The sequence below is a fragment of the Haemaphysalis longicornis genome, unplaced genomic scaffold, assembly GCF_048455015.1.
Source record: "Haemaphysalis longicornis isolate Haplotype H1 unplaced genomic scaffold, Haemaphysalis longicornis Haplotype H1 scaffold_6, whole genome shotgun sequence".
Lineage (NCBI taxonomy): Eukaryota > Metazoa > Arthropoda > Arachnida > Ixodida > Ixodidae > Haemaphysalis > Haemaphysalis longicornis.
In genome coordinates, this window is record NW_027526407.1 from 35219588 (window position 1) to 35240606 (window position 21019).

Genomic DNA, 21019 nt, shown 5'->3' on the forward strand with positions numbered 1-21019 from the left:
TCTATCTTGTCCTATTTGGTTGTGGTCCACGCGTGGTACGCCGCCGTGTAGGCAATGTGGCTGAAGGCGAAAAACTGTACTAATCGCATCATGCCGTCCTCCCTCATTCCGGCTCGGGCCGTGGAGGCTCGGCGTAGAAGGCGTAGTGTACTTTTTGTTTTGAGTGCAAGCTTCTTCATGAGGTTTGTCTTGTCGCCCTTGCTGTGAATGTGCATGCCGAGTATGCGGATCTCCGAAACTTCGGGAATGCGCTGGCCAGTCTCGGAGTATTGCTCTTGAGGTAAAGATTTTAATGTGACATTGCTGTTACGTTCACCCACTGCTTCTTAGTGCCCTACACTAGGGATGGTAGCCTGGACTAAACATAGGCATAAATTAAATGCAAATGTCATCGGAAGTAATCAACCGGAATGGAAGCATAGCTTCAGCGGTTGCATGCCCTGCGACATGCTTGTTTTCAAAACAGAGCAAGGCAATTCCCCATCGAAAATAGCGATTGAGTGCAAAAGGTAACGTACAAACTGTTGGATGTTTCTCATGTGTGGTTAGTCCTGGCAGTTATTATAAACTTCACATCGAACTAACATAAAAGCAAATTCCCCCCCCCCCCACAGCCGGAAACAATAACTCAATCGGTTCACAGCCTGAAATATGAGCCTAAAGTGACCTGTATTGTTTCACCACAATTGCAATCAACAAAACACGCTGCGACCTGTAACCCAAGCGGTCCTCCGTGTTCGATTTTAGGTTAACCCATCTGGAGCCTGAGTAGGGCAGTCATATATTGTTTAGCCGGAATTTTCACTTGCTCGTAAACTGCTCACGTGTTCTTCTATTCCAGAATTCTTAAGTTTAAGCAGTAGCTAGGCGGACGCATATTTCGAAAGCACTTACTGTAGTGTAGCCATTCAATGGGAATCCTTATGCATAGTGGCTGAATTTGGAGCTCGGATTAGTTTCGGTCTAGTTGACGTAGCAATGATTGGTTGAGTTTAGGGCATTTGAGTAGGCAGCCAAAAAATGTGTACACTTTTACGGAAAGACAACGCCCTCGAAAGTGTTTTTACTTTAAAACAAAGTTAAACCATTCACACCGCAAGTTGCGCTGAAATATTTATTGAACCGTGCGGAAAGGAAGATACAAAAGTGCAATAAGATGGCTGCGAAATGTCATGGCGTGGAACTGGGTTGAACGCACGATGATTTGTGTACATTCTGTCTCGAGCACAGTGGGAGAAATAGAAAAGAGCTTACAGACCCTTACTATGTTCCTCGCATTATGGCAACCACTTCATATGCCTATAAGGAGTTTTTTTCTGAGTAAATCAAAACAGTGTTTTTATGAAAAGCCACCCCCGCATAGTACCTTGTACAGAGACTTGCCATGTTCCCTGCTGCCTGCATAGCGCTGTACTCTAGACAATTTTGTCATTTTCTTTCAGAAGGCTACCGTACGTCAGGTTAACACTTCTGTTGCAACATCCGTAACATTTTTGAATATAAACCTCATTCCGCACTATGGCCAGCAAACCACGCGAAATGTGTTTAGTGTCTCTAACGAACAATGTGATTGTTTTGTCAGTAGTTCAGATTAGACGCAACATCTCTAAGTTTTTAAACAGGGAGCTTTGAATGTGCTAGGGTAAGTTCAATTGAGTCGATGACGTCCATAGAAAAGTAGGAGAAAAATATCACAATAGACAGATTCGATGTCTTGGGCATGGTGGGCCTGCAGACAAAAATAAGAGTTGTTTGTCAGTTTTTGTCCTACTGGTACATTGTCTTCGGTCACAAGAAGAACTGCAATAGAAACACGAAGACCGAATGCGACCTTGGTCCCCTTCGGGGGAACGCTGTCAAGCGATGAATTCTACCGCGTGCAAACAATACACGAGAAGATTGACGTGTGCTGTGAAATAAAAAGACTCGCCCAGCCAGTTCGGCACAGACGAAGGGGGGTTTTGGTCCGTGGAAAAACAAATCGAGAAGAATGAGGAGGTTCAGCGTTCTACTGTTTCTGGCCCTAACGAGGCACGCTTACGGTATGTGTGTTTATATATATGCGAATTGGTTAAAAAACATTACTTGTAATTTGTACTACAATTTTAATACCTAATGTTTTGTTGAATCTTCAAGCAACGCTGGAGTGTAATTTATTGGTAAACTTTACTCAATTTGTATTTAGGATATATGTTATGCTGTAGGAAGAATGTGTCTGCCGGGATACACCACACACCGTTACCTAATAACTAAATAAACACATAAATCTGACTGCTTGCGTGTAATATTTCGGGCATTATACCTATACTGACAAACTAAATTCAGCCTCATTAAACCGGTTGTGGATATAAAAATAGGGCAAGCTGCATTTTTAAGCTATTGGCATGGTTCTTTCGAACCTTCTGTATTTTGTTGCAACTATATTTGGAAAGCGTCTGCAAAAAAATAATTTCTTGGTATTTCCAGAAGCTTAAAAATATTTATCCCCGTTAATGTGCATGCAAAAACAGGATATCGCCAACTGCTCCTGAATTCATTAAGAAAAAAGAATCACATACTCGACCAAGTGTTCATTAGTTCCATATTTATGTCCAGATTAACAGTTCAGTTAAAGCGTACAATGCAAGCAATAAGCATAGCGTTTACACGTTTCAACAAAGGCCACTATAATGAAAATATATCACACATCACCCTAATTAGGAAGTTGTCGTGCCGTGTCGATTGTTTTTCGGATATTTTACTTTCTAACACAAAGCAAACTACCATAAAAATTTATTGCGGAATTTCTGAAAATTTGACTGCAAGTAGATACTCACAAAAATTCTTCTACGTCCTTAAAGTCATGAAATTAAAAATTTTCAATGACGCAAAAATGTTAGCATTTTGGATAGAAACTATTCGCCTGCTGACGTGGTTACTTGAAAGTTTTGGTCATTTGCTGTGTGCCTCCCCGATCAGAAATTGAATGAAAGTTTTCGGAACAAGGGAACTGAAATTTTTCTTTCCTTCTACCATATTTACTACAAAAGGATACGGATACTACACCAGCGATGAAGACGGATCAGGGGGGTATGGAAGTGGAAGTTACTCCTTGGGATCAGGTAAGGTACACAAAGAAAGAAATTGTGTTTCTGTAACAAAAGAAACATTTCCTGAAAGCATGCGCGCCCAAGAAATACTGTGGTGCAAGTTTCAAGAAAATAATAGGATTCAGTTCGCTCTGGTTATACCTATTTGTTTGCACGTTATTGGTTCCCCAATGCCCAACAGCATAATATCAAGAAAGGGGTGCGGATGGCGACAAGCCGTAAAGCTATAAGCGTTTATTGCTCAACGGTGATGTCTGGGCAAACTGACGAGTCATAGCCCGCACATTTTTGTGTTGTCTTTCCGGTTACGTCTTTCCGGCAATGATAGACCGAGTTGGGCTGCACTAACTAATCGGTTCACAACTTACTGTTTGAAGAAGCAGAGATTGCAGCCGTCATACTAACACCGGCAGCCATTCCGCCATCATAACCAAGCTGTATATAGCTACCATTTTTTCATTCTTTTTCGTCATTTATTACATTATTGTAGCGCTCACCAAAGGAAGCCTTACAGTCTTCAGCATATTACCTGGGCATTTTCACTACGATTAGGTCTGTAGGGTATAGCTTTTTACCACAAACGGTGGCAACAATCGTACTTTCTTGCTTGGTCTGGGAAGTATTTTATCCCAGTTTTAGAAGCCTTTACGTGATTAATGGTCAGTATCTGTTTTCTGATGTTACTTTGGCTGTGTCGCTTTGCAGGCTCGTCTCTTGGTGGCGGCCTAGGTGGAGGGCTAGGCGGAGGTCTTTCGAGTGGATATGGATCTGGATTTGGATACGGTGGAGGTCTCGGCAGCGGCCTGTACAGCGGATATGGATCTGGGTACGGTGGGGGGCTCGGCAGCGGCCTGTACGGCGGAGTTGGATCTGGGTACGGTGGAGGGCTCGGCACCAGCCTGAATGGTGGACTTGGATCCGGACTAGGTGGCGGACTTAACGGAGGTGAGTATGCGTTATTCTGTGCAAGCGTACCTGGAGATGTTAGCCACTAGCGAAAATATTTTGAAACATGTCCTGTGTATAAGCCCTGTTTTTCCCAAGGCGCCGACTCCTTCAAAGTTATCCAAATTAATTTAGACAGTGAGCTCCATCTTTCGGACGTTATGTAAAGATCTTACTGCTTTCGACAAAAAGTTCGACTCATACGTCTACTGAAACCACTTGCAGCCTTGGTGAACGTTCATACAATGTAGCAGCCAGAACAATTCAATTAAATATTCTTTATTGAAGTAAAGGTTTAATGGCTTAACATTCATTGTGATATATGGCTATCCATTTTGATCTATTTAACCTGTTATCATTCCCCTTCCATATGTCAGGGGAAGTGATGCCTGCCGTATTATTTCTATGTACATGCACCAATATAACGCCAGTAAGATTTTTGTAGGAGCAATGCCTCTTGTCATAACTACTAGAAATAAAATTCGTCAAGTAAAACGCATTATGGCTCGCCCTGTTGCTATGTCTGTCTCAAGTTTCAGTGTGGCGCTTTTTGGAGGTTCCATCAAATAAAAGGCATTCTTCGCATGTCCATAAATGCAGGCTTGGGATTTTAAAGCATGGGCCCTTGGAAAATAAATAGTAACCTAATAACAGAAATACGCGATCAATAGTCTGATTGTAGACGGTGCTCAACAGGCTATCAAACGAGGGTCGTAGAATTCCGCTTTGGTACATGTGACCACAGTATGGCACTGCGATTTCATGTTGGAACTCACGTAATTTATTTTGATATGGCGTATACACTTCAGAAACATGTGCGAAAATTCCTTGGTTTTTCACTTCCGTGCACGGAAAGGGTTCCTTCACCATGTTTCCGAAAAAAGCGCAATAAAATACGATGCATAAATATTTGTTGGCACCTCGTCTATAATTATACAGTAAAAGCTTGTTAATTCAATCTAGCCTAATTCGAACTTCCAATTAATTTGAATTAACGCTCTCGTCCCGGCACAGCCCTGTAAATTTCAGTGGGGGAAAACTCCCGACACACCTAACTCGTCGGTATCCAGGAAGGTTAATTCGAGCTATCATCCCCTGGTTTCCATCGCTCCTCGCAGTAGACGTTGGCCCAGAGTAATTACAATGTGTTGCAAATCCAAACCAAATAAAATTTGCTAGAGATGCAAACCACGAAACAGAAAAAATTTTGCATCTTGTTTTTTTTGCTGCGATAAGTAGCTAGTGACCTACTTATAACCTCTAGAAACTCATTTGCTTCAGCGTGCGACGGTTGTTTAATTAGAGGCATTTTCAATGCGGCCAGTCGCAGTTTCGGTTTCAGCGAGTGCCGCGAAATGATGGATTTTGTGGATTTTGTATGAACAAAGCTGCCCACGTGACCGTCGGAGGGATATCACAGAGCAGAGCCGCCGTAGCACTGTCGTATCCGCATCGACGGCAGTTTCTGCGAACGCCCCCACGTACTGATGTCGTGAGGCGCTTAATTAAATAACATGCAAATGAACTTTTAGACGTTGCCATGTGCAAAGACGGCGCGTTTCGACGAACGGCGTGCGGCACCACCGCTCACACCCGTTTCAATTTGACACCGCGGCGTCCTGGAAGCAGACGACGCGCCTCCGTTGCTATAGCGACGGGACGCATGCGCAGAGAGCAGTGGAAGTGCGATCAAGTGCGAAACAACCCCCTCGCGAGGGGCACGATCAAATGCAGAGCATTTCCGGGGGCGCACGACGTTAAGTAGTTTGCGTTACGTTAATGTTGTTGCACTTGTGGCAACTGCTGACGAGAGAGCGCTCGTCAGCAGTAATTTGAATGAGTCAACCATATAAGGCGCGTTCGTAGCGTCCCATTCTGTGTCGGCTTTGTGGCGCAGTGGGTAGAGCACCATGTACATTGCGTTCCGCCCGCAGGGTCGAGGGATCTAAACCTGGCGCCAGATAGTATTTTCTTTTATATAGTGTAGGGGGATGCGTGCGGCTACGACTACGGACGTCAACGCGGGTGACATCGTGAGTTACTGAAATGCTCTGCATTTAAAACAACAGCGTGGCGCGAGCGCTACCTTCCTGAAACTGCTTATTTCTCTCCTACAGAGGGCGCCACGCCAACGGCGCAAGGGCTCTGGCGCTTGGCATTATTTTTTACGAAACATTATTCATGAAGTCACCTGCCACAAACGTGGAGTAGCGCCTAATTAGCGATAACGAGCCCAGAGAAGGCTTCTTTGTCTTCTGCCCACGCAGTGTGGCACGATTTCTAGTCATTCTAGCGCCCTCCCATTCATTCAAACTCGGCTTGATTCGAACAACTGTATGGTCCCCTTGGAATTCGAATTCAAGAGAGAGAGAGAGAGAGAGAAATCTTTATTTGCCCTTCTATAAAGGCTTCCGCGTTGCTGGGGGCAGGCGCTGCTGTTACCAGTCGCCCCCAAGAACTGCTTCAATGTGTTGGACGAGGGCCTCCCAGTTCTCCTCTTCTGTCAGTCTTAATGAGGAGGAGCTCAAGTGTCGGACTGAGGGTGGGTACCGGCCGGCGCTCTTCGTGCGCTACTGGAGAGTGTGTTTGAGCTGTTTTTGCGGATTCTCTGGAGGGTCGAGCCCCTCCGCCCAAGTGCCAGAAGAAAGGGAAAGAGAGTCTGTGTATACGTTCCTTGTCTGCATAATCTCTAGTCTGTATAATCTCTAAGTAGTTCCACATGTCGTGCTGGTTGTTAGAGGGTACCCCTGACCGCATCTTGGGCAGCTGGGGTGGCCAGGTTTATTTTCAATGTAGTGCATGATATGTCTGGTGCGTAGGACACCTGCGTGAGCTCCGCGGGGGCAACTTGTCTTCGATCGCGACCAATAGATGGAGGAACGCAGTGTGTGTCTTGATCGGTGTGAAGGTCAAACAACTTTTGGTGCCTGGCTTGTCTTTCTTCGACGCGGCTGGTGTGGCGGTCGTGTTCCGCCGGGAGCGAATTTGAGGCTGATTCACGGAAGATGCTCTCGCGCGCGAATTGGTGAGCCGCCAAATTTTCTGGTATTCCTTGATGACCTGGGATCCAGCGGAGTTCAACAGAAACCTCTTGTTGTTGTTGAGAGGTTAGATGCACTTCGGGAATGTTGCGAATGTGCGCAGCTTTTTTGTTGCGGCAGAAGAGGAGGATCGCATCCTGGCTGTTAGTCAGTATAAGCATTTGCGTCTGCTGGTGAAGTTCATGATGGCATCTGCTATGGCTAAAGCTTTGACATAGCAGGGATCACGAAATCCCAGGAAGCGACCAGTACTTTGTCTGTTCCCGTAGTATGCGGTGGTAGCAGCTATACCGTCGTCTGATACGGCGGCATCGGTGTAGACCGGAGTGTAACCCTGGTCTGTCTTCTGCGCCATAAATGGCCGGTGGCACGCGCTCTGTGGGCTCTGCGCTCATGGTCATTTTCGACACACATGTGGGGGTGCAGAGAGTGGTACAGACCGCCTCGACAGGTGTTCCCAGGAAGGGCATTCTTTAATGTCGCCTTCTGGTTACTAAATCTCTGCCCCTAGTGAACGTAGTATAGCTCGTCCCTGTCTAGAGGCGCGCAGCCGAGACTTTTGCGCTTCTTTGTAAATGTCTATGCGGAGTAATACTGGAGTGTGAACTCCCATTCGTCGAATCTCATGGAGTGGGGTGTAATTTGGGAGTCCCAGGGCAACACGAATATGTTTCCGCAGTTGCGTTTCTAATTTGTCTATCTGAGTGTCTGTTAGCCGCATGTAAGGAGCTGCTTACATGATGCAAGAAATGAGGAACGCCTCGAAAAGTTGTAGTAGTTCATGTTGGTTTACCCCATGTCGCTTCTTTCAAATCCGTTTCATCATGTGCGTGATCTGATTGATCTGTGTCGTGATTTTTTTAACCGAAGTGTCCGCTTTGCCTTGTTGGCGAAGCCAAAAGCAGAGCACTTGAAGTTCTTCTTTCCTTGCTATGGTGGTGCCGCCTAGTGTGAATTTGATCAAATTGCGACTGTGGTCAGAGCAGCCGGCGGTACCATCCTCCACGACGGTGTATTCTGTCTTAGAGGGGGCAGTTGAGGCAAAGGTCTTTCATGTATGCGGTGTCGGCATCAATCGCTTGCTGTAGTTGGTGCTCCTGGTGCCCGGGGGAACACTGACAGCACCAGTAAGTCAGATCATCAACACAAATGTTGAAGCGAATGTCGGCGATGGGGTCTAGTTTGGCGGGAAGGTCTTTGAGGAATATGTTAAAAAGAGTTGGGGAAAGGATAGAGCCTTTAGGTACTCCTTCACTTGGTTTGAAAGGACCTACCAAACGGCCATCTACAATGACCTCTGTAGTGCGGTCGCACAAGAAGTTCCGTATGTAATTATATAATCGCTCACCGCATTTTATGCTTTGGAGCTTTTCTAAGATGGCTTTATGACTTCCGTTGTCGAATGCCTTGTGGATATCGAGCGCTACAATTGTCCTTAGTTGTGCGCTGCTGCGTTTACTGTATTATGTATCCTTAGAGCCTCGAAAGTGTTATGCGAGCTATATGTGACCCATATGGGCTACACTTCCCGCTGCTGATGGCTGGAGAGAGAATGACCGCAGAACAGAGACCTACAATGCGCCTGCAAGATAGGGGAGTTCACGCTAAGCTTGCAGAGATGGCGCTCCCTTCAAGGAGCGGCAGGCCGGCTTTGGGAAGCGCTGGTTCATCGCTTCCTTCTGCGCCTGCCTAGTATCGTCCGTTGTAATTTTTTTCAAGGACAAATAAGGCAGCAGAAGAGAAAAAAATAAGTTGATGGCGATAATATGGGGATAGTGGCGGGCACCAAAAAGCATCCGGCTACAAGGCCACTGCTAAAGCGAGAGAACGGGACCATTGTGACTGTTGCAACGCAAACAATGTCGGCACGATGTGCGATGGGTGTGCAAGAAACGCCAAGCTGCAGGCTTCTAAAACTGCAGCAACACCTGTCCATTGGGCGGACCTTTGACGGGGGTGTTCCAAACTGTCTACCAATAAATCTTCGGGCAATATTTCTGTTTCTTCTTGTAAAAGACAGAGACGTATCTATGCCACAGCCCGTACCAACCCAGCTACGCGTACTAGAGCTATTTTATCAGCTTCATTCCTCCGTCTTGCTTCTTCCTTAAAATGTTTTACCCGAAAGATTTCTAGTTTTCTGGCTCATGGCGACACATCTGTATAGAAATGTTCATGGTGTAAGTAGTTGCATTACTTAGCCGTGAAAAAATGGTCGTGTATACATTTGCGTGTTCCAATATTTATTCAGCAGGAATAGGAACAGTGTGGTCAATATGACAAAACTGTATAAACTTTCAGTGTTCCTGAACCAACTAAACAGATGATTGTAAAAGGGTAAACGTGTCCTCCATTCTCACCAAAAGTTCAATCAAGGAGGGTAACTTTTTATACGCCTGCATGTTCAGTCTCTCCAAAAATATAAAAATTCACCTACGTGACAATGCCCCTTTTCGTGTTGTGGAAAACGGTTTTCAGTTACATACCAAGCCTGAAGAGATTCGCGCACGTATGCATGTGTTGATATATTACCCAGAGAGGGATGTAGTGTCTGTGCATTGCATCCTTTTTGTACATGAAAAAAACTACAATTGTGTAGCGCAAACTGTACTCTTTCAAACTTTATAACCTTTATTCCCCAAAAAGATGTAAGAATTGTGCAAATGTGACCTATGCATACCCTCTTCTCAATTAAAAAAATTATTCCGTGGGCTTGTGACAAAGAAAAGTAATAATTCGGAGGAAACCTTTCTTGTACTTGCAGCCTGAAATTCGTCTTGCAGCGCGACACATTAGAACAAGGCCAATTGCAAGCAACGGCTATTCCTGTTGTTTCTCTGTTAGACTGCTGGTGGTATGATATGCAATTACATCGCAAGTTGGAATGATACATTGTTCTACGACTTTGTACACAGGAGAGTATCATTCATGCATAAGGAATGCACTTGAAGTCAACTGCGTAATCTCAGAAGGCCGACTGTTATATTTTATTCCTTAAATACTTACTACCATTCCACTTATACAAAAAACGTCTGCCAACAGCACAGTGCAAAAGCATTAACGATGGTGTAATCTAACGTTTAATAGCTTTTAAAGTGTTTTGGTGCTAACAAGATTGACCTCTTTTTATGGCGTGAAGAAATTTTTATAACATTCTTTGACTCGTTGGGTGGTAGCTTATTGGGACATCTTGAAATTATTTCATGACATTTTGTAGGGTATTCTCTTGGCGGCGGGCTTGGAGGTACCAGTTCACTCGGTGGCGGACTCGGCGGAGGCCTTTCGAGTGGACTTGGATCCGGCGTTGGTTTGGGGCTTGGCAGTGGCCTGAATGGCGGTCTTGGATCTGGGCTTAGTGGCGGACTGAATGGAGGTGAGGTGGCCCGAAATTTTGCAGTTGGGCGTAAGGAAAAGTAGTCCGAAATGAAGTGCGCTGTGTAAGCCCCTTCTTCCTTCGTATGACCTTAAAGCTGATGTTTTTTGTACGTTTGACAGCATCGTGCACCAAGGTTTAGCTACGTTTTCTGTTGCTGTCCCCAACATTTCATCTCCAGAAAAATTCGGCACAGTAAATGCACGAGTTATACAGGTGGCCTTGTTTGACCTACACAACATAGGTAGAAAATGTTTTTAATTACCGTATTTACTCGATTCTAACCCCCCCCCCCCCTTAATTTCACGATCGCGAAGCCCAGAGTGCGGAATAGTGCTTATTTTCGAAAAACCAAATTACCCCCTCTTCCCCCTCCCGACCCGCCACTTCTCTTCAAAGTTGTATCTTGACGAGACGAGCAAAATGAATAATGTTTTATCTGGCAAACATTCAAAAGAAAGGCAGGTACAGAAAGGGAACTCGCCGTTTACGTGTGATCCTCAGTGACGCTCACTACCATTCGACTCGGTTGTGCTGCTTGGGCGGCCGCTCTCATTGTCCACCAGCAGATCGTCTCCTATTCTGTAGAGTGGTTTGTAATAGACAACTTCATAAATGATTCGGCCACAGCGTCACCTCTGGCCCGCTTCCACGCGTCTGATACCCACGTTGTGATTGTTGATTAGAAATAGGGGCGCTTAGATTCGCAAGCAAACTTTTTCGAATATTTTGTGGAAGTACGGGAGGGTGCTTGGAATAGCAAAAATACGGTATATTGTATTGCCTCGCACCAATGCCCGCTGACGAATAATATCCACCAAGATATTTTGAAATTGTTGTTTATATTGCATTTCTGCGTTTTTAACAGTCCTCAGTTTTTATTCCTGTCATTTTGTTATGTTGAAATTGCTCTTGATGTTTGTATTCTAGTAACAGGAGATATAACCGTCTAACCAGTGCCAACAAAATGTTTTTACTGCAATTTATTTATTTATTTATTTATTTATTTATTTATTTATTTATTTATTTATTTATTTATTTATTTATTTATTTATTTATTTATTTATTTATTTATTTATTTATTTATTTATTTATTTATTTGAAGATTCTTTACAGGCCCCCATTCCATTGTATTGAGTAAGTGGGGTTACCAAAGTTACGTGTTGCGACAAAATAAGAACATCACATGAAATCTGAAATGAAGTAATACCAGAGTAATAAACGCCACGTTTTCTGTCAGCAAAAACAAGATAATGCACAAAAAACGCCATACTCAGTTCCACATGGGAACATTGTCTATAGAAAGCCTGACAAAATACAAATATGTGGACCACAACTCAGTGAAAAGTCCCCATTAAATCTATATCTTTTCGGCTTGGAAGCATCAGCGATAGGATCAAGCCTATTTAACAAAAAAATGTCGGTGTTTGCTGTTCTGTAAATGCGCAAGAGTGCACACACGGCACCAAACTTGAACCTAATGTTCCGTTTGATTCTTGCCTTCCGTACCGCTACATTGATATTCGTTGTCAGTACTGAAGAAATTTGAGTAGCAGTGGCTCTTTGTGACCACTAATCTTTAGAAATACGGTTCTTTTCCAATTTTGCACTTCGGTACGTTGGTCCTCCAAGCACCAGGAGAAATCGTAGCGAACGCAGCTGCAAATTTCTTTCCGCTTACAATGTCTCAGGATAATGTACCGGCTAGGGAAGAAATTGCCAGTACTCTTACGATAGTATCCCAACCAGCCCAATCTCGCAGCCTATTCATGCTCCATATACAAAATGCATCGCATTCTTCTTAGCAGGTCTTTAAAAATTGTTGACGCATTGATACGTGAACTGCTTCAACTGGGAGTAAGGCTGATAGATGGTTTTCTTAGGTTCACGCCACCGTGTTGCCTCCATGCGGGAAATCATGTATCCAGAGTCTTCTGCTTAGTGTGTCCACGGGAAAAGAGCTTTACAGAAAACTCAAAACCTTAACCAACGCTTATACAGGTATAAAAGAATAGTGATGCACAAATTCGTTTCTAGAACTCACAATTTATAAAAAATTAGGATAGGAAGTAACGCATTTTGTTTAAAATAGTCGCATAAAAATTTTAAGCTTATCAGCAGGCCTAACTAAAGAATTTTGAACTCGTCATACCTCTTTCGTTACTACTAGAAACAGGTTCCCTTCAGGACGGTTCACTCTTTCGGTCACCGAAAATAAAGATGTCTGTCCAAAAACTGACAATGCTACTTAATTACCGCTACTTAAAGCACCAGCTTTGTTTCAGTTAAAGAGTTCACCGGGTTTCCGTTCTTACTCAGATCACGCGTTCTCATACTTTGGTCTACGATGTACACGCGGAAATTCAGTGGGTTGTATTGCCGAGTTCGTGGGTGAACCGAGGCTAAAAACAAAAGCAGTGCCTGGATATCTGGTTTCAACGCAATTACTTGCCACCTGAGAATAAGGAGCACCTTGTGAACAAGGGCAAGGTGTAGAAAGGCTCTTATGTGATAAAAAAATTATTTATTCCCTGTTTTTCGGCTCAAAAATCTCACAACCAGAAGCTTAAAAAACTGAAAAGTTTTATTTTTTAGGCAGAGAAAGGTGTCACCTTGATTATGAACGCCCCATAATTGTGTAGCTCTACTTTAACTAGATTTTCTGTAATTTAATTTCGAACGCTACTCTCCATATAAATACAATTGGGTCGTTTCCGTGGCTCTGGGAGGTGGCAGCGCAACGTTCTTTACTTTGATCTACGCGCACAGCCCCCTTTTGCCTCGAGTATTAACTGCGCAAAAATTCATTCTGACTTGTCGAGGAAATGCAACAAGTCAGTTCTGAAAGAACTGCGACGAGGCGGAAAGTAGCATCTGGAAATATTCATGCTCCGACATTTTGGTATACTTTTTGACTACATTGACAACTACGTTTCTAACTTCTTATCAACTACGTTACAGGGCCCGAAAGCAAGACGTGCGTTTTCCCTGAAATCCTTTTTGCCACGGTAACCAATCAGACGAAAATAATTTGAGAGCAACGTAAAGCGAATCTAAGTAGTAGTCGCTGGATGAGCCTACAGGGACACCGAGATGTCATATCGGCCAGTTTGCCTTCAAGAAATTGTTTTGGGCCCTAGTACTACTTCATTCGAGTATGCCGAAAACCTGAAATGAATTATCTAACCTAAAAACCTGAATGGTTAAATGTCAATATTTTGCATTCCTTGGGTGTTTTCCTCAAATGGAGATGCCACCTCTATATAAATAACAAAATGGGCTCCTAGCTTTTCTAGCCGCAGATTTCTGTGCTCTTAAATACACAATGCCTTAAACAAAATAATATCTTTGCTTTATTTACTCATACAATGAATAAATACGGTATTTCTCAATTTACAGGTTTGGGTCTTGGTTCCGGGATTGGTGGACTAGGATCGCTCGGAGGGCTCGGAGGGCTCGGAGGCCTCGGAGGGCTCGGTGGACTCGGAGGGCTTGGTGGAGGCCTCGGCGGAGGCCTTCTGAGCGGAGGCCTTCTGAGCGGAGTTGGATCCGGGCTCGGCCTTGGTCTGGGCGGCGGGCTATTGAGTAGACTAGGTCGCCGTGGCCGGCTCAGTAGACGTGAGTAGTCCGACACTTCACACGTATGATACGAGTACGTGGCATTGGTCACCAGTGAAAGCACTTTAAATAGGAGGGTTCGTGGCTTACTTTTTCCTTGCGCGGGCAAAAACCTGTGTTTTTGTGATCATTACGGAGTTTAAACAGTACGTTGTACCTTTAGCACGCTGCATTCTTCTGTTTTTGGCTTTAAAGTTTTACAAATTATCGCCTATAGTATAGTTAGTAGCGCATCTTGCCCCTTTTGAACATTACCACGTGGTGAGCAAAACGATTTTATTCGCAGTTTGGTGCTGCTAGTCATAATTCGACAGACGGGTAATATGGAGGGTGATCTTTCTGATTGCGCAATCTGTTTGATTTTTGCGGCTTTATGTCCCAACACGCCGCATAAATTTCGTGTTATTATGTTTGCACACATTTGTGTTAACATATATCACATGGAATTTGGAGGAATGCACCCTTTCTAGGCCGGTGGCAAAAATTTCTTTAACAGCGAAGCTGGTTAGAAAATCGTCAGAGTTTCGTGTCAGCAGTTAAAAGATCAAGACAATGCCGAACGCACGTGAGCGCGTGCCTCGCGGAGAGCGCCCGGCAGTTAAAAGCCATGAAAATGCCGACAACTCCCTTGTGCGTGCCTGGCTGCGACCGCCCACGTTCCAGGACGCACGTTTGTCAAGCCAAGCATACCCACTCAAGGAGACTGGCCAAAATGTGCCAAAAACTGCAGCGTCTTCGCGGCTGTCTTCGCGGGGTAACCAGTTTTGTCCTTGAGCGCTATATGTCAAACCACACCCCTTTCAGCAGGCGCCCGGCACGGAGCAGCAGCCCGATAAAAGGGAGAAATAGGTGACAGGGGAGAGACTGTCGAGGAGAAAAGGGAGACGTGCGCGGGACCCGTGCGCGGGACGTGGCGGAGGAAAGCGAGACGGCCACCGCCGCAGCGATAAGTGCGTGCAACGAAGGGAGGCCACGAAGCCGTGTGCGGCACTGAACCGAGTGCGAAAGAGGAAGGCGAATATCTAGCTGTGGTCCCGCGTACGGCGACGAGGCTTAAACAACGCCGTAAAGCGAAACAAGGGCGAAAATACTGCTGTTGCGTACAGCTTCGCTACGTTCAAGTCTTACGCAGTAGTCTGAGGTTCCTTCATTTTCTTTCGCATCACGGGCATCAGTAGGGCTAGGGATGTATCACTGAGCCAAGCAAGGAATTTGACCTCCTGGCTTGTGGACTGTTAATACGTTTTTCCTTTCCCCGTGAATAAAAGCAATTGTTCTAAAATTTTCTCGAGATGTTCTGTAGTGAAACAGCAGCTAGGGAAATACAGAAAAAAATTTAATTGGAAATAAGTGTCAAGAATAATGCATAATAACAAGCGCCGCAACAGGAAAGTTTTGCCTCCACGGATCAGCGTGTTCTCAACACGGAGAGGTATATGAGCCGTACTAGTTTAAACAAAGCAAATCAAACTTAGAAAATATTATCTAGAGAAAAAGTAATGTGGCTTTGGGCTACAAACAGAGATGTTTGTTTTTATTTACATGGAAAAGGATCTGAATAGTATATCGTAGCACGCCAAGAACAAACTACGCCTACAGTAACTAGCAATTCAAACAAAAATATACTGTGACCTACACAGTACAGTTTCATTTTTATAACAACTCCGAAGCTCGTACATCCACCTACGTCGTTCATTAGAAGGCAAAACATTCCTTCATATAGAAAGACTTCTCTGGGGGATGGCATGGTGAAACAGAATATTAAGCAAGGTAAAACAATGTGGCCATTTAAAGGGACACTAAAGGTAAAACCGAAGTCGAAACAGATAGATTGTGTCCACAGAAAACAAATATACCTGTCTCTGAGGCAGTATTTTGAAATACTTGTGTAATATTTCAAGAAATGAAGCTATCATTCGCCCAGCAGACCTGGCGTAAACGGAGACTAAGCGGATGTACCATGAGTCACGTGACGAACAAAAGAACGACCACCGCGCAGATAAGCTCTATCGAAACAGATATCTTTCTTTGCGGGTTACCTTTCTTAGGTAATGAAAAATTATAAAGATAGACGTATACCCTAAGCAATTCCGCCATTAGGAAGCTGTCCAGCCAAGACGCCGGTTGCGGTTGCGATGGTTGTTGCAGGTTCGGCGTTGTCACATCTCTGTTATCTTGTTTACATCAACTCGGGAAGTAGCGGGTTGACTGTCCACAGCTCCGATCTTCTGTAGACAGTAATCTGCGTCTTATAAAATAAGTTTTTCCCACCCTCACGTAGCGCTGTCGGCCCAAATGAAGTTTTGCACCCAGGCCGGCGGCTAAAGCTGTGTGTGTCTGTGCTGTAGTCACGTTCGCTTCGCGATGAAATTCGAAATGCTCTTGTGAATGGGCTATTCTTACTGTGTTAGAATTATCACAGCGACGATTAACCCCACACCGAGTAGGTAGAGTGCGCGCGGTTTTTTTTAAAACCGCCTCGGCTTGCGCCGGAGTAAAGATATTTGTTCGCCCCCTAAATCACAGGAAGCTAGTGCTACCATTCAAACGAACAGGGGGCCATCGATCGCCTGTAAAGTTCGCCGCTTTGGCCTCAAAGCGCATGGCGTGACGATTTGTTTGCTCGAAATTATTGCTTGATGGTTTTGAAGTTGAATAAAATGTGTGCGTCAAACTGGGCCTTTGATTCAGGGCGTTGTGTGCTGTTATGCGTACTTAGGCAAAACAACACTATTTTGTCATGTTATGCGCTTTTTCAATTTCATATTGGCGCCAAGGCGTTTATTTGTAGTGATTTCGGCGCTGGTAAAATCTCTAAGCACCCTCCTGTCAGATGAGCCAATAAGCAGCTGGCTTAGCAAAACATTTACAGATGCCGCAATAAGCGTTGCCATATCACCACGGCAAACTGTCGAAACGTTCTGCTAAATCACGCGCGGTGATGCCGACGTAACGGACGGCAAAATTTGGCGTGCAGGCTGTTACAAGTTAAACTAACAGATGGAGCGATGTTGTTAAGTCGAGTGCATCAAAGTGACTTCAGCCCGAGTATCCATGAGGAAAATGAAAATCAAATGTGCGCCCCTGTCGTCCTTCTCGTTGCGGGTGCGCAGTCCAATCGATGTTTTGTTGGCGAAGTAAAAGGACGCGCGCCGCATTCAGATTGCGTAATCACCATCTCACATGCCGTGGGGCAACAACACTCACGCACACAAAGTGGCAGGTAACGGAAGTGTATGGCGGGCAAGTTGTTTTGTCGTATCCGCCAAGTGCTCTACCAGTGGCTGCTGCGGCCGTGATGGTTTCCTCTGTATGTTTTAGTTTTCCTGCTAGACTGCACCGCGGTCTTACTGGCTTCAGCCAATCGTTAACGTCACGCGAAACGGCATGAATGGCGTGAAGAATGAAGTGCATTTTGCAATTGCTAACTGGTAATGCATCTTTCGCCACCGAATAAACGGTGAGAGAGATTCGTGGCAGTTGAATTTTCGATGAGCCAAACTTGCTATTTGCCTTCAAATTCCCTTTAAATAGCTGTTACTAGTCAGCCATTGAATCAGCCATGCACAAACACACCAGTATTTAGACTTTCAATTGCTGTATTTCCTCGCGCACAGAGTGAACCTCTGCCAAAACTATAGGAAAAGCACAAAATGCACAGATTTCCTCTGGAAGTATGCTTGATTTTAAATCTCAGCGCTTGTTTCAGTGTACCGATTCTGTTATCCTCTTGAAACAGATATGGGGTAGAGATTACCCGTTCCTCCAAAGCAAAGTTTTCATTTTAGTGTTACACTAGCATGTTTTCTTTTGCGTTTCAGGTATGCGGAGACGCCTCCTCGCCGCTGGTCTCGGAAGCGGCTTGGGTGGTTTAGCGCTTGGCGGTCTTCTTGGGCGTCTTGGGCGTCGTCACAATTACGGCGGCTACGGTGGCTACGGCGGTTACGGCAGTGGTTTGGGAGGAATTTTGAGTGGCCTTGGTAAGTGGGGAAATACTGGCTTTGAAGTATACGGCAGATTTTGAAAGAACATCAAGAAAAGAAATGAGAGAAATAAGCAAGGCTAGTTTATGAATGGATCTTCGAAGTTAATTATTTAGTAAACAAATATCACAAAGTCGCTGTCCATTTATAACATCAAAGCATGGCAGCTATTTAAGCGCTTGAAAGAGGAACATTTTATGCTCGGCTTATGTCCGATTTATGGGTAGGACCAGCGCTAATACTTTCCACCAAACCTGAAACACTGCTGCGAGAATGTTCACACATCCGCACTTAACCAGAGAAAGCCGCAGACGCAGTAGAGACGTAGTTAGTGGGAATATTCCTGAACTTGGCGCAACGTGGAAGAGATCGACGAAGAGAAAAATTTTGCTATCAAAACAGAGCAACAACTTTCAAATAAGAAACAGTTAAATGCAGAGCATTGTTGAATTAGAACTTTACTTTGAATAAATGCATCCCCTCCAAACTTTGAAAGTCTGTAAAATCTACGCTGCATGGTTTTTTTTCACTCGTAATATTTATTTTACCGACTTTATGTGCATTCTGGCATTTTATTGCCTTTGAAAAAATGAGGCCGAGGCAACTAGAACTGCAAGCAACATTGCTTTTAGGAATATTTCGAATCTGTCTGTAAAGGTACTTCCTGCAGCTACGTTTTACGGAGTTAGGCTTTTGTCATTTCAGTGACTTCTGAAACGTATTTCCGAAGTGCATTCGAACAATACTAGTGCGTCATGAAGTCACTTCTGGTCATCCAAATAACTTATAAAAACTTTAATAATTTTTCCCAGTATCGAAAGCCTTTAATTTTTTGGCCAGCGACAACCGAAGAATTATTACTAACCAGTACACTTATGCGAAAGGAATTGACTGGGATCGGTGTAAAAACTCTCACAAAGTAATTTGCTGAAAAAGTAGGTCATTGATGCGGCAGGCAGAGCAAGCACCGGTTTCGCAAATTCTGAACGCGTACATTTTACCTTGAGGAAGGGCAAACTTGTCTTGGTTAGCTTTATGTTGCCACTTTTTTCGCGTTTTTCAGTCTTCGCAATCTTTTAAGTAGGAATATCGTAAACCTTGCTTCTGTAAATGGTTCCTGCAATTAAGTAAATTTGTTTCGCTCTACCATTCCCTGCGATCCCAGGGGGCGTAGTACCTGGGAAATGGAAGTTCCCCGTATGATATAAGGGATACCATTGCCGGAGCTTTGATTTTTTTTTTCAAAGTTTAATTGCAAGTTCTTGCTATAAACATTCCGTTCTTACTTGACTGGTGAATCGAAAATATTTCGATTATTCTGTGGCATGAACGTGCTTACTTTACAGGCATTGATGAGTAAATGTTCTGGTTAAGGGGTTAAAACCCTGAAACGGGGGAAAATACCCGCCTCACTTATTATCGGTCATATTTCTCATTCCTACAGCCGGCATTTCAGGAGCAGTCGAAGTTTATTCACAAAAAAAAAAGGCTTAAAATAACCGGGTTAAAAGAAAGTTTATTTATTACTACTCAGAATCCGCATGCATTGCAGTTCTGAGAACATTTACAACCCTTTACAAGTACCAGCTATCTAGTAATAATTTCAACGAGGTGTGTTTTATGAGCTTATCAAGCATTTGGGTTAACTGTTTGTTATAATAAGCAATGATCGTCTTCAAAAGTTATTTTTCAAAGCTGTGGACTTCACTGCACGAACAATGCACAAACTTCACATGTTGCGTTTCATTTCTCAGTGAAAATGCGCAGCCCAAAGTTCATAGTTTTTGTGGCCATTTTAATAAAATCGTTTGTCGGTATGGCCGCCAATTGACGTTCATTGGCATTTTTACCTGTATTTACACAGGGAAGTTAATTTTTCGGCAGGGGGTCTATGCCCAGACGGAAAAGGCTCTTTAATAAATTCCTAAAAAGAGCAGGGCGCTGGAACCTCTTCAGTTTTTTCCAGAAGCTAGAGTATAGATTTACACGTTCGTGCAAACATTTATTGTGAAAGATGTAGTTATATTGAAAAGGAAACTGTTTAGATACGCTTATTTATTGGTGTTAGGCACTGCACGCGCGCTACATGTTGAATTGAGATGGACTTTGTTAGGAAAACTGTTCGCGCTATTCCGCGTGTATTTCGCAATTATTGGATTCCGAAGGTCATTACTATTCTATACTAATGCATTTGAATTGCAGGAGGCCGTTATGGTGGATACGGAGGATACGGCGGGTATGGCGGATATGGTCGCTACAGAAGATGTCGCCGTTGCAACCGAGGTTGTCTTTCCGGCAATTGCCGCCGCCGATACTGGTAGTAGGCATCCCAACAAAGTGGGAAGAGTCTTGTGTAAGCAATAAAATACTTCTTTTTGACAACACTTGTGTTTGTCTGGGGAGTTTTATCGTAAATATGTGGTAGGAGAGGCCATAATGTGCACAGAATAAATGGTGATGGATGGGGGATCGTCTGTAAGGACCTCACTCGGATATGGGGACATTGGGCTGTACCGTAGTAGAGGTACGTCCTTTGATGTATTTTCTTTTACTTTATGTACATAAAAAATGTCAATATCTCATTTCTGAGTGGATGAAGAAGCTTCAATTTACGTGTGACAAACGCAATTTTAGTCCATACACGCCACGTTATCTGGCCTGGTGTCGTAATCTAGCAAGCGTAATTTTTTTAATAAGGATGTAGGTTTTTGTTTGGAAACCATGAAATTTTCAGACCTTGAAAGCGTAAACGAGGCATAAACATGTGTGGATTGAATAGCGCGCTCGGAATGCTTGTAAAACGCTTGTAAAATACTTCGGTTTCAGAACAGCTCTAGCGTTCGAGGCAGGAGTAAGTTTAATATACACAACAAGCTTAATGGCCTGTTTTGCCGGAAAATAAATATTTCGTAAGGATTCCCGCCTTGGATATTTCAAAATGTAAAATTTTCAGAGACCTGAAGCCATACC

General features: G+C 44.0%; 1 protein-coding gene across 2 annotated transcripts; it reads left to right on the forward strand.

Moving 5' to 3' along the window:
* The first annotated feature begins 1923 nt into the window (after nucleotides 1-1923).
* LOC144142463 (uncharacterized) lies at nucleotides 1924-20409 on the forward strand. Of its 2 annotated transcripts, XM_077674002.1 has the most exons (7): nucleotides 1924-2042; nucleotides 3030-3101; nucleotides 3795-4034; nucleotides 10293-10448; nucleotides 13848-14066; nucleotides 17888-18046; nucleotides 20252-20408. In XM_077674002.1, exons 1-7 carry the CDS (start codon nucleotides 1991-1993, stop codon nucleotides 20368-20370), a joined length of 1017 nt encoding a protein of 338 aa, XP_077530128.1. In that variant the 5' UTR covers nucleotides 1924-1990; the 3' UTR covers nucleotides 20371-20408. The 2 variants fall into 2 exon arrangements, with proteins under 2 accessions (XP_077530128.1, XP_077530129.1); XM_077674003.1 differs by lacking the exon at nucleotides 10293-10448 and having other exon boundaries at nucleotides 20252-20409.
* The last annotated feature ends 610 nt before the right edge of the window (nucleotides 20410-21019 follow it).

Coding starts and splice junctions, on each gene's coding strand:
- LOC144142463 (XM_077674002.1), top strand. CDS start 1,991: ATGAGGAGGTTCAGCGTTCTACTGTTTCTGGCCCTAACGAGGCACGCT. Junction 2,043..3,029: donor CCTAACGAGGCACGCTTACG/GTATGTGTGTTT, acceptor TTACTACAAAAG/GATACGGATACTACACCAGC. Junction 14,067..17,887: donor CCGTGGCCGGCTCAGTAGAC/GTGAGTAGTCCG, acceptor TTTGCGTTTCAG/GTATGCGGAGACGCCTCCTC.